The sequence below is a fragment of the Clupea harengus genome, chromosome 26, assembly GCF_900700415.2.
Source record: "Clupea harengus chromosome 26, Ch_v2.0.2, whole genome shotgun sequence".
In the NCBI taxonomy this organism is placed as follows: Eukaryota; Metazoa; Chordata; class Actinopteri; order Clupeiformes; family Clupeidae; genus Clupea; species Clupea harengus.
In genome coordinates, this window is record NC_045177.1 from 1,444,584 (window position 1) to 1,458,231 (window position 13,648).

Genomic DNA, 13,648 nt, shown 5'->3' on the forward strand with positions numbered 1-13,648 from the left:
GTAGTGGTTTGTGGGTTGTACTTACCTTCAGTTTGGTATTTGTGACAGATCTCTTTTTTCCTCTGCAATGAACAAAGGAACAGATCAAACATCATTGGTCATCTCCAAGTCCACTACCAATCAGCAATCAGTATTCATTTAGCGTCACCGAGAGACTGGAGATGTATTTTTAATGCTACGTTTTCAACACAAGTTCTATGTCACTCACACACACACACACACACACTTATACCATCACACACACTCTTTTTAATGCTTTACTGCCCACAGACTTTAAAGCATTTAGAGCAACCTTTAAAGCCAGTCAGTAGCTGGGTTCTGGCTCATTTAAAGCCAGTCAGTAGCTGGGTTCTGGCCCATTTAAAGCCAGTCAGTAGCTGGGTTCTGGCCCATTTAAAGCCAGTCAGTAGCTGGGTTCTGGCCCATTTAAAGCCAGTCAGTAGCTGGGTTCTGACCCATTTGCATATTTTGAAACACATATACTCCCCTAATCAAGGAAGGAGTTGTGAACAGCTGTGGGTTCAGAACTTTAATGTAAACTCATAATGAAACCTCAACAAACGCAATTTCATGCAAATAAATAAGTTTCTATCAACCTAAGTCGCATAATAGCCCATGCAAATCGGGAGCAAATATCAACCCATACGTGTGCTACATGGATGCTAGCATCGGTCACTACCATCTGTCGCTACATATGGGAGTACATATGGGTGCTAGCATCTTACGTAGCGACAGACACTGTCGCTACGTGTGGGTGCTACCATCCGACGCTACGTATGTGTGCTACATGGGTGATAGCATCCGACGCTACATATGGGAGTGCATATAGGTGCTAGCATCTTACGTAGCGACAGACACTAGCACCCTTGTAGCACCCTTACGTAGCGACCCATGGATCTTCGCCTCATTGCTAGCACAGCCGCCTCCCGTGTCAGAGGTAGCGAGTTGGAGTCCGGTGTGGCCCTGTGCTCGTCTACACAACGCAGGTTCCACTTACCTGATGCAGGTGTTGGTGAGGTGCAGATGGGCTTTGTGACTCTCCTTCAGTAGAATCCTACACAGGCACAGAGCAGGGGACAGGAGTCAGGACAAACAAACAAACAAACAGTTGCCCTAGTAACCCTCAGAGAGTTGGAGTCAGGACAAACAAACAGTTGCCATAGTAACCCTCAGAGAGTTGGAGTCAAGACAAACAGTTGCCCTAGTAACCCTCAGAGAGTTGGAGTCAAGACAAACAAACAGTTGCCCTAGTAACGCTCAGAGAGTTGTTCATTCTCAACAAGCTCTCTCCCAACCACAAACAACCCAGCAAACTGATAACGTATATCAGTTGGATACAGACTCCTCATTCAGAACGCAGACTATTATAGTTCTAGAATAACCACTGGTTCAGAATGCAGACTATTATAGTTCTGGAATAACGAACCAGACCAGACCAGTGGCTCAGAATGCAGACTATTATAGTTCTAGAATAACGCCCACTCTGGCTCAGAATGCAGACACTACTGGAAGTCTCCTACAGTTCTAACTAAGAGCTTAGCTTATTACTTATACATAAGTGGCTTATAGCAACTCATAGGAAAGTCATACAGGCCTTATACAAAGACTTCATAGGAATCTTGCAAATTATATAAAATCCTCAGATCAGACTCTCAAGGGAAACTCATGAGAAGTTTATAGTGGTTCATATGGAGGCCATAACACACCACACCTGGTCATAGAGAAGCCATAACACACCTGATCATAGAGAAGCCATATCACACCTGATCATAGAGAAGCCATATCACACCTGATCATAGAGTAGCCATAACACACCTGGACATAGAGAAGCCATAACACACCTGATCATAGAGAAGCCATATCACACCTGATCATAGAGAAGCCATATCACACCTGATCATAGAGTAGCCATAACACACCTGATCATAGAGTAGCCATAACACACCTGATCCTGATCATAGAGAAGCCATATCACACCTGATCATAGAGAAGCCATAACACACCTGATCATAGAGTAGCCATAACACACCTGATCCTGATCATAGAGAAGCCATATCACACCTGATCATAGAGAAGCCATAACACAACACACCTGATCATAGAGAAGCCATAACACAACACACCTGATCATAGAGAAGCCATAACACAACACACCTGATCATAGAGAAGCCATAACACACCTGGTCATATAGAAGCCATAACACACCTGATCCTGTCATAGAGAAGCCATAACATATCATACCTGGTCAGCATCCACCCTTTAGGCCAGAGTGACTTCACCTCACTTTCCAGAAAGTTCCTCAGGTATTCCTCAGCGTTTGGCTGTTGCCGCTTCGCCTGCTCATAGAAACCCATCTTAATCTGAACAACCTCGCACAGGAGAGCCCTGACGAGGAAGGAACACACACACACCACACACACCACACACACACACCAGTATTAAAAGACCACTATGTTAACTGTTTGGTGTGACACAGACACAGGTCAGTATTATTGTTGATGACGCACGGCTCTCACCTCATCTCCTTACTCCAGTGTATCCTCTTCTGCGGTGGTGATGATGTCGTTCCCTTCCCTACCTTCATCTCTCCCTCCTCCTCCTCCTCAGGTTCGTCCTTCTTCTCTTCCTGTTCTCTCTCTCGCCCCTCATAGTTAGCTCTTTAAAAGACCACAGACATTAACGCCACAGTCAGTGATACCGAGACCACAGACATTAACGCCACAGTCAGTGATACCGAGACCACAGACATTAACACCACTGTCAGTGATAGCGAGACCATAGACATTAACACCACAGTCAGTGATAGCGAGACCATAGACATTAACATCACAGTCAGTGATAGCGAGACCATAGACATTAACGCCACAGTCAGTGATAGCGAGACCATAGACATTAACACCACTGTCAGTGATAGCGAGACCATAGACATTAACGCCACTGTCAGTGATAGCGAGACCATAGACATTAAAGCCACAGTCAGTGAGAGACCATAGACATTAACGCCACAGTCAGTGATAGCGAGACCATAGACATTAACGCCAGTCAGTGAGAGACCATAGACATTAACGCCACAGTCAGTGAGAGACCATAGACATTAACGCCACATTCAGTGACGAGTGAAGCCAAATACCCCCTTCAGTGTTCAGCACCAGTGATATTAGTGATCACTTCCCCATCACTGACACACGGGTGTGATGTCACTTCCCCATCACTGACACACGGACGTGATGTCACTTCCCCATCACTGACACACGGACGTGATGTCACTTCCCCCATCACTGACAAACGGGTGTGATGTCCTTAAAAGTGCTTTTGAAGAAATGATTTGTGTATGTTAGTGTGTGCACATATACAAGTCTAAGTATGATGAGTAACATACCTAAGGCTCATACTGTACAGTGTGTGTGTGTGTGTGTGTGTGTGTGTGTGTGTGTGTGTGTTACACAGTTCATACTTGGCATTTCGGACGTCAGTGAAAGTTCGACAAGCGTCCTGGAAACGGGCGATCTGCTCAGGCATCGCCATGGCAATGGACTCCTTGAGTTTCTGGAGGGCTGCAAGAAGACTCCCAACCTGATGATGCAAGCAGACAAAAAAAGACGAGAGTGTGTGTGTGTACCTGTGGTTTGACTGTTTGAAGGCTCTCTAGGAGTGTGTGTGTGTGTGTGTGTTGCTGTGTTTTGAGTGTGAGCTTGCCAGGTCTCTTCGTGAGTGAGTGAGTGTGTACCTTGAGTGTGAGTTTGCGGGCTCTCTTCAGGAGGGTGTGTGTGTGTGTGTGTGTGTGTACCTGTGGTTTGAGTGTGAGCTTGCCTGGACTCTTCAGGAGTGAGTGTGTGTGTGCGTGCGTGTGTGTACCTGTGGTGTGTGTGAGCTTGCGGGCTCTCTTCAGGAGTGTGTGTGTGTGTGTGTGTGTGTGTGTGTGTGTCTACCTGTGGTGTGTGTGTGAGCTTGCGGGCTCTCTTCAGGAGTGTGTCTCTGCTGAAAGGCAGGTGATTGGAGAGGTGTGTGAAGACACGCGAACGCACTGCTGGACCCAACTCTCTGCTCCGCACTTCGACACTACCCCCCCCCCACACACACACAGAGAATTAAAACCCAACTCTTAGCTACGCACTTCCACACTACCACACACAACACACACAGATTTAAAACATGTTCAGGTCAAGCTCTGGATTTCACCTCCGGACCAACAGACAGAGCAGAGGAAGGAAGAAAAAAAAAAAAAGATCAGAAAAGATAAAGACTAGATCAAATTAAGGATAAGATACGGGAATGCATGTGTGTGTGTGTGTGTGTGTGTTTGTGTACGTGCGTGCGCATGTGTGTGTGTGTGTGTGTGTGTGTGTGTGTGTGTGTGTGCGTGTCACCCACTCCAGCAGCATGCTGTTGACCTCCTGAGTGAAGAACTTCAGCTTGCTCTCGCCCTCACACACCCTGGCAACCTGTCAACAGCAAGAACACACGTCAGCCCAGATCACACACACACACACACACACACACAGCCAGAATCACACACACAAACACACTAACAATCAGCCAGAATCACACACACAAAACACACAATCAGCCAGAATCTCACACACACACTAACAATCAGCCAGAATCTCTCACACACACACACACACACACAAACAATCAGCCAGAATCTCACACACACACAAACAATCAGCCAGAATCACACACACAAAACACACAATCAGCCAGAATCTCACACACACACACTAACAATCAGCCAAAATCTCTCTCTCACACACACACACACACTAACAATCAGCCAGAATCTCACACACACAAACAATCAGCCAGAATCACACACACCATCAGCCAGAATCACACACACAAACACACTAACAATCAGCCAGAATCTCTCTCACACACACACACACACACACACACAATCAGCCAGAATAACACACACAAACTTAGTGCACTTTAAGTCTGATCTACATGTGACCATCAACAGACATGACAGCAGTCTGATCTACATGTGACCATGACAACAGTCTGATCTACATGTGACCATGACAGCAGTCTGCTATGCATGGGGCCCTGAGCTGCACCAAAGTCTGTCTGTCCATACACACAGAATGCATCATCATTCATTCATTCATTCACCCAAGTCTGTCCATACACACAGAATGCATCATCATTCATTAAAATCATTCATTAATTCACCCAAGTCTGTCCATACACACAGAATGCATCATCACTCATTCATTTCACCCAAGTCTGTCCATACACACAGAAGTGCTTCATCATTCATTCATTAATTCACCCAAGTCTGTCCATACACACAGAATGCATCATCACTCATTCATTTCACCAAAGTCCGTCCATACACACAGAATGCATCATCTTTCATTCATTCATTCATCCATCCATCCATTCACCAAAGTCTGTCCATACACACAGAATGCTTCATCATTCATTAAAACATTCATTCACCAAAGTCTGTCCATACACACAGAAGTGCTTCATCATTCGTTCATCATTCATCATTCATTCGTTCATCCATTCATCCATCCATCCAACAGAAACATCATGGTGAGCTTTTATGACCATGTAAACAAACACGGCCTAAAGGCGACCGGTAGCATTAGCATTAGCGGTGTCAAATGCAGCTTAAAGGTAACCGCTAGTGTTAGCAGAGTGAAATGCGGCCTAAAGGCGACTGATAGCATTAGCATTAGCGGTGTGAAATGCAGCTTAAAGGTAACCGCTAGTGTTAGCAGAGTGAAATGCGGCCTAAAGGCGACTGGTAGCATTAGCATTAGCAGTCAACCTCTGGCTGAGTTCCGGCCCAGTCGTGGCTGTTGTGGACTCACCTGTGGCTGAGTTCAGGCCCAGTCGTGGCTGAGTTGTGGACTCACCTGTGGCTGAGTTCAGGCCCAGTCGTGGCTGAGTTGTGGACTCACCTGTGGCTGAGTTCAGGCCCAGTCGTGGCTGAGTTGTGGACTCACCTGTGGCTGAGTTCAGGCCCAGTCGTGGCTGAGTTGTGGACTCACCTGTGGCTGAGTTCAGGCCCAGTCGTGGCTGAGTTGTGGACTCACCTGTGGCTGAGTTCCGGCCCAGCCGTGGCTGAGTTGTGGACTCACCTGTGGCTGAGTTCAGGCCCAGTCGTGGCTGAGTTGTGGACTCACCTGTGGCTGAGTTCAGGCCCAGTCGTGGCTGAGTTGTGGACTCACCTGTGGCTGAGTTGTGGACTCACCTGTGGCTGAGTTCCGGCCCAGTCGTGGCTGAGTTGTGGACTCACCTGTGTGAGGTCCCTGATGCACGCCCGGAGAGGTGAGGGGAGACCATGAGGGGGTGTGGCCACAAGCTTCTGGCTGCTTTGGGACACAGGCTGGTCAACGCTGGCCCTTGGAGGAGGCGTGCTCTGAATGGTCAAATCTATTAGTGGTGTGCTCTGATTGGTTAAATCTATTGGTGGTGTGCTCTGATTGGTTAAATCTATTGGTGGTGTGCTCTGATTGGTTATCCTGGCAGGTAGGGTGCTCTGATTGGCCAAGAGGGCCGGCGGAGTGCTCTGATGATTGGTGCTCCCACTGGCCGGCGGCGGCGGTGGGGAGAGCTCCAGTGGGGTGGGGGGCGGGGCGATGAGGGGTCTGTCGAACTGGAACTCCTGAAGCTTCCCGTGCTGCAGCTTGCGAAGAACGCTGTCCAGGTTCAACGGCCCCGACCGCGGACGCCTCGGCTGCTTCTGGGGGGGAGGACGCGCCTCAGAGGGGGTCGGACGCGGAATGAGTGGGAGGCTGAGGAAGAGGAAGAGGAAGAGGAAGTGTATGAGGAACAGGGGGAAGCTCTTAAATGGATCTAGGGATGAAGGCATCAGATGCAGGAGCAGACTAGTTCATCATTCTGCCCCAGTCCTTTTCATGAACAGAGAATGTTGTCACACAGTTGAGCAAACAACATCCTTTAGTTAACATTCACCTGTACATCATTTTGTTTGTCGAGTTTGATGCAATCAGATGCCATTAGCATTAGCTATTCTAATTACCCAGCATCAGCTGTCTAGAGATTGTTGCCGTGATGACGTCCGTGATTGTTAGATGTATAAGATGATGTTTGTTAGCGAGTTCTGATTCCAATAACCCACCTGGGGGGTATTCGTCGTAGCTCGCTAAGCGGTTTAGCGAGCTAATTTTCAGGCTAAGATAAAAAACGCCCCTCTTTTTGGTTCGTGGAAGCAACTTTTGATAAATCACCATAGTTACATATCGATTAGCACTAACCTGCTCCAGGGCAGGCTAACTTAAGTGTAGCTGGATAAGCTTGCCACACCCCCGGAAAAAGGAGGGATCCCATTGACCAAGGACTGATATTAGATAGTTAATAAGATTAGCGGAGGGAGAGAGTTCTTTGCAATCGCCAAGATCAATTATTCTTGTATGAGCGCTACCGATTCAGCCGACAAGGAATCATTAATTTACAAGACCTTCTCGAGTCATTTATTGCAAACACCACAGTCGAACATTGACTGTCTTGCGCTTTTTTGCGAGTGGTACATTTTTGTAGTGTCGGTGATGCGGAGAACAAAGCACTCATAATTATATGAGCGTTATTAGTAGCCTACACCATAGCATATCATTATTGTAGAAAATGGTTAAGGTGGACTCATGATAAGAATAGAGAGAAATAGACAATTTATTTTCACTGCTTCAATTTATTGCATTTCTTATTAATACATTTAGTCATTTAACAGACGCTTTTATTCAAAGCGACTTACAAGAAAATGTAGAACTATATCGAGGAAGGAGGTGAGGGGATTTGAACTAGCAACCTTGTAGTTTCGAACCGGTAGAGAGAACCTCTGTACTAGTTGACACTTGCCGTCAGTTATTCATACATAGATATCACCCTATAAACATCCCAACACACCTTGCTCTCACAGCGGTGGCGGTGTTGAATTTTGCCATGATTATGGTCTTGTATTCTTCATAAGCGTTCATGTTCATCTCCTGCTGGCCAGCGGAGAAAAAAAGAGCCATTTTCTTTGAGTTTAGAACCATTATACCGCTAGAAAATCATTGTTTTGGTGATCGACCTTTCCTGCCTTTTGAAGTAGGACGTGCACGCGCAAATGCCCCGGTAAGTTTAGCCTGGTTGAAATTAACCACATGATTTGGATGCGGATCAGCCGTTAACGAACCGATATTTGCTGTTCTCAATCAGCTCGCTAATCTTAACGGGCTAAAAGGCCAATTGATTAACTTAGCTTCAATCCTACGACGAACGTACCCCTGCTGTTGTCTAGTGGGAGTGTTGTCATAGTGATGTTTGTGAGTTCTGATTCTTTTTAGCCAGCTTCAGATTTCTAGTGTGACCGTTGCCATAGTGATGTTTGTGAGTTCTGATTCTTTTTAGCCATTGCCATAGTGATGTAATTACCCAGCTTCAGTGGACTTCTCCTCCAGTCTCTTCTTTTTCTTCTTCAACTTCTGCTCTCCTCCATCTTTCAGCTTACGCTTCTGATGAGGGAAGACAAACACAGCCTAACTGCACTGTGTGTGTGTGTGTGTGTGTGTGTGTGTGTGTGTGATGGGTTAATATGCATGTGAGTGTGTGTATGTGTGTGTGTGATGGGTTAATATGCATGTGTGTGTGTGTGTGTGTGTGTGTGTGTGTGTGATGGGTTAATATTCATGTGAGTGTGTGTGTGAGTGTGTGTAATGGGTCAATATGCATGTGTGTGTGTGTGTGTGATGGGTCAATATGCATGTGTGTGTGTGTGTGTGTGTGTGTGTGATGGGTTAACATGTGTGTGTGTGTGTGTGTGTGTGTGTGTGTGAGACTTAATTTGTACCTTTACTATCTTGGTTGTCTCTGGGTCTCCATCAGAGCCAGATGTCACACACACTGCTCCATCAGATGTCCGGCGGTATTGGAGCGCGCCGGAGTTGATATAGAAGCCGCCATGTTCCGTGGTGAGAGACGACGGCACAAACTCATCATACTGCAGCAAAATACACACACACAATAAGACACACACACACACACACAGACCACACACACACACACACACACACACACACACACACACACACACAGATAAACACACACAATCACAGAGACACACACAAATCAGACAGACAGACCACACACCCCCACAGATAAACATACAAAATCAGACACCTCACACACACATACACACACACACACACACACACACACACAATCATGTAGGATAAGCATATCATTTTGTTATAGATTGCTAGTGACTATTCCCCCCCAAAATAATGAAAACCATGAGGGACATAGGCCTTTTCGAGGGCATCTATAGCATAAGGCACTAGCGTGATATAGCATAAGGCACTAGCGTGATATAGCATAAGGCACTAGCGTGTCGAGGGCATATATAGCATAAGGCACTAGCGTGATTTCAAAGATGAACTTGTTTTACACACATGTGTATTTAAGAGGCGGCAATCTGAGCGAGTCACTTCCGCCAAACTCACTGTTGGAGGGCTTTCCCCACGGACCCCTCCACCCCACAGGAACTATGTGCACACACACACACACACACACACACACACACAGTAACTATGTGTGAAAAAGGCTTTAGGCGCGCACACACACACACAGGAACTATGTGTGAAAAAGGCTTTAGGCGCGCACACACACACACACACACACACACACAGGAACTATGTGTGAAAAAGGCTTTAGGCGCACACACGGGCCAGGCCCAAGGACTCACCGCCTCAGAGTTATCAATAAAAGAGTCCTCGTCATCATAGCCGTCACCGATGTCCACCAGGTCAGATATGCGGTCTTTCCTTGGTTTGTCAGGTCCTCCCTGAAGGGCACACACACACACCCACACAGTACGGCAACATACGCTCACATATTTGGCTATAAACAACCACATTTGCAACAGTACGGCAACATACGCTCACATATTTGGCTATAAACAAACACATTTGCAACAGTACGGCAACATACGCTCACATATTTGGCTATAAACAAACACATTTGCAACAGTAAGGCGACATACGCTCACATATTTGGCTATAAAGAACCACATTTGCAACAGTACGGCGACATACGCTCACATATTTGGCTATAAACAACCAAATTTGCCACAGTACGGCAACATACGCTCACATATTTGGCTTTAAACAAACACATTTGCAACAGTAGCTACGGCGACATCTGCTCACATATTTGGATTCAAACTTCTTTGCCAGAACTTCAAGTTCATTTCTCTCGTTTTCCGCGTCCACCTCTTCGAAAGTTTTAGGTCGTTTTTGCGCTTCATTGGCCTGACGTACACGAAACAAACACATTAACGTTAACGTCAGTTTGTGTTGTTAAACACATGAACACAACGTCAGTTAGATTAACAAACCCCAAAGAGCTTAGGCAACACAATAAACACAACGTCAGTTAGATTACCAAACCCCAATAAATTTAGGCAACACATTAAACACAACGTCAGTTAGATTACCAAACCCCAATAAGCTTAGGCAACACATTAAACACAACGTCAGTTAGATTACCAAACCCCAATAAGCTTAGGCAACAACAGGTGCTTTTGCTCCACGCTAGCGTGGCTAACTAATGTAACAGCGCTGTTTTCCACTGATGGCACCTTGTGAATCTGTGTTAATGTCTAGTGAATCTGTGTTTCTGTTTATGTCTAGTGTGTGTGTGTGTGTGTGTGTGTGATGTAGCAGCAGTGTTTTCCACTGATAGCACCTTCACCAATTCCGAATAGCAGAACTCTGGGCAACGATGCTCGTTGGACGGGCGCAGCTGCAGCTCGAAGCGCACGGTAGTCACCGTCCCAAGGAGGTTCGCCTCGGGTTTGGACTCGTTAACGGGCAGCTTCGGCGACGGTGCCGCCGGTAGAGGAGTGTCACCGGACAAGGTGGTGAGCTGGATTCGACGCGGCAGTGCCATGATGACCCACGACAGACCAAATTGCGGAAACTCGGAGAACTCGTGACGAGCAAACTTCAGAAGAGGCGCAACGGGACTAATTGGATGCAGGTTCCTAGGTTACCTTAAATCCAATTATCTTTAGTTTCATGTATGCCTGATTCGGTTAACTTGTGGTGACCCAGTCGTTTGATCAATATCCAAATCCCCACGTTCAATTAGTCTTTTGTCTATGTTGGTTATGCTTACATGGGCATTTGGGTTTGGATTAAACGGTTGGTCACGGTTGGTGAATCAAATCCTAATTAACGTAGGCCTATATTAATGTATATTTTATAAAACATAAATTAACATAGTAAATTCCATTACAGTAAATTACGTTACCCTTGTGATAACTAATTGTTTTATAGGCCTATGCAATCAAATCGTCACTAAACTGAATCTGGTTCTGAGTCACTCATGTGACCATAGCAATCCTATCGATTAATACCTACTGCAGTTAATCAATTAAAAGTTTATATTTATATTTATTTATATATAAGCTACAGTGAGAGGTATACCTGTAATATTTGGCCCCCATGGTCAAAAGAGGAATCTGCATTGACACACGCGCACGCGCACGCACGCACACACACAAGTCCCAGAATGCACCACTAGCAGGCCAGTGCAGGCTGCTCATTATTTTAAGTTGGAGCACCTGTGAAGGAAAGGTCTCAGCAAACATCTCAGCAGAGAGAGAGACAGAGACAGAGACACACACACACACACACACACACACACACACACACACACACACACACACACACACACACACACACACACACAAAGGATCTACTCGCGGTGCAACCAAAGAAGCAACTGGTACAGTAACTAAGTGTGTTTTTTATTGTGATGATCATTTGCTGTTGGAAGTGCTGTTATAATAATAATAATTAAGATAATAATTAAGACCTTTGTCAGGTTTTTAATGGCACACACGACACACTGGAACACACACGTGCATACATGGAGGCGACACAGGACACACACACACACACACAGGTAAGCCTGAGGTCGCGGTGAATTTATTTTCTGCTTTTTCCCATCCTGGACCGCCCTTCCTCAAGGACCACCCAGGAGCAGTGGGCAGCTTGTAGCGCCCGGGGACCAAGTGAAGTGAACTGTCCATCTTTGGTCGGGGATGGACATATGTTCTGTTTATAGACATTGATGGTTGATGATGGTAGTATGAATTGTTTGATTTGTGTAATGATAATAACCAAGCAGCACACAGCATACAGGCAGCATGCTTATCAGTTTGCTGCCTGCAAATGAGTTTGGCTTTTTGTTTGAGTATATTTTGTCACTCCCTCATAAATTGAACAATGATGTTTGAAGTGCTTTTCTTAAAAAAAACACCTATGCTGCATACTGTTTGCAGTCATTAAACAGTCATTCTGTCATTAGTTGGGATTGTTTCAGCAATTCCAACTGTTGTAAGCCTTGGTACTGAAATAGTTTGAAGTTTATTTGCATTTTGTACAACTTGTACTTTTTTGTGTTTTGAAGGTTTTCAACCTAATGAACCAACCAGACCAAACAAATAAGGAAAAATAAAGATCAATCTGAGTTGGAAAGAGTTGTCCCGTGCGTACTTTGGGGTTCATGTATCAGGCCATTTCAAGTTGGGCCAGAGAGTTAGACAAGAAAAACCTAGGAACTTGACACACACACACACACACACACACACACACACGGACGGACGGAGGGATGCATCACCATGGTACCATTTCGGTATCTTTATCTTTATATATTAAAAAAAAAAAAATAATAATTATCACTACTTAAACATGAGCTTGTGTGCGTGAAGCTCTTGAAGACCCAACTCTTCAGAGAGCACACCTCCCTTCCTAACTGGTACTTCGACTAGTGCTTAACTTGCACTTACAGCGGTTACATTCCTGCACTTCTTTTTTGTTTCTTGTCTATTTCGTTTTTCTATTTCTTATGTAAAGTAGTATTTATTGTTACACTAGGTCTCTATTGCTCATAGCTTGACTGTTCTCTCCCTTGTACGTCGCTTTGGACAAAAGCGTCTGCTAAATGACTAAATGTAAATGTGTTCATGTGTGAGAAGGCTACACAGGGTGTCTATCAGTGGAGAGAGCTAGACAGGGTGTCTACCAGAGAGATAGACAGGGTGTCTACCAGCGGAGAGAGATAGACAGGGTGTCTATCAGTGAAGAGAGATAGACAGGGTGAGAGATAGACAGGGTGTCTACCAGTGGAGAGAGCTAGACAGGGTGTTTATCAGTGGAGAGAGATAGACAGGGTGAGAGATAGACAGGGTGTCTACCAGTGGTGAGAGATAGACAGGGTGTATATCTGAGAGCTAGATAGGGTGTCTATCAGTGGAGAGAGATAGATAGGGTGTCTATCAGTGGAGAGAGATAGACAGGGTGTCTACCAGAGAGCTAGACATGGTGTCTATCAGTGGAGAGAGCTAGACAGGGTGTCTATCAGTGGAGAGAGATAGACAGGGTGTCTATCAGTGGAGAGATAGACAGGGTGTCTATCAGTGAAGAGAGCTAGACAGGGTGTCTATCAGTGGAGAGAGATAGACAGTGTAGGTACACCTGGAATTCGTCCATTGTGGTTGACTTTAATCAGTAACTTGTCTATGGGTTCCCCCGGAAACTACGTCAGGTTTTACCTGTCATAAAAATGTAACCTGATGCTTTTCTTAACCACGCCCACCTGAGCGTGGATAATAGCCGCATCTCC

General features: G+C 45.7%; 2 protein-coding genes across 2 annotated transcripts in view; both read right to left on the bottom strand.

Moving 5' to 3' along the window:
* The window catches only part of LOC105913013 (ubinuclein-1), a 7,014-nt gene extending 169 nt beyond the window's left edge, over nt 1-6,845 (bottom strand). The window contains exons 1-8 of the mRNA XM_042703819.1: nt 6,255-6,845; nt 4,373-4,443; nt 3,931-4,060; nt 3,456-3,574; nt 2,518-2,658; nt 2,243-2,386; nt 998-1,054; nt 26-62 (exon numbers count right to left, since the gene is read on the bottom strand). Of these exons, the coding sequence (XP_042559753.1) occupies nt 26-62; nt 998-1,054; nt 2,243-2,386; nt 2,518-2,658; nt 3,456-3,574; nt 3,931-4,060; nt 4,373-4,443; nt 6,255-6,830 (1,275 nt within the window). The 5' untranslated portion in view covers nt 6,831-6,845. The remainder of the gene's footprint in view (nt 1-25; nt 63-997; nt 1,055-2,242; nt 2,387-2,517; nt 2,659-3,455; nt 3,575-3,930; nt 4,061-4,372; nt 4,444-6,254) is intronic.
* Nucleotides 6,846-8,388: 1,543 nt separating this feature from the next.
* On the bottom strand, nt 8,389-11,200 carry LOC122128867 (ubinuclein-1-like). The gene is made up of 5 exons (XM_042703820.1): nt 10,703-11,200; nt 10,165-10,266; nt 9,702-9,800; nt 8,808-8,957; nt 8,389-8,472 (listed from the first exon to the last, which is right to left on the bottom strand). Exons 1-5 carry the CDS (start codon nt 10,904-10,906, stop codon nt 8,389-8,391), a joined length of 639 nt encoding a protein of 212 aa, XP_042559754.1. The 5' UTR covers nt 10,907-11,200.
* Between the last annotated feature and the right edge of the window lie 2,448 nt (nt 11,201-13,648).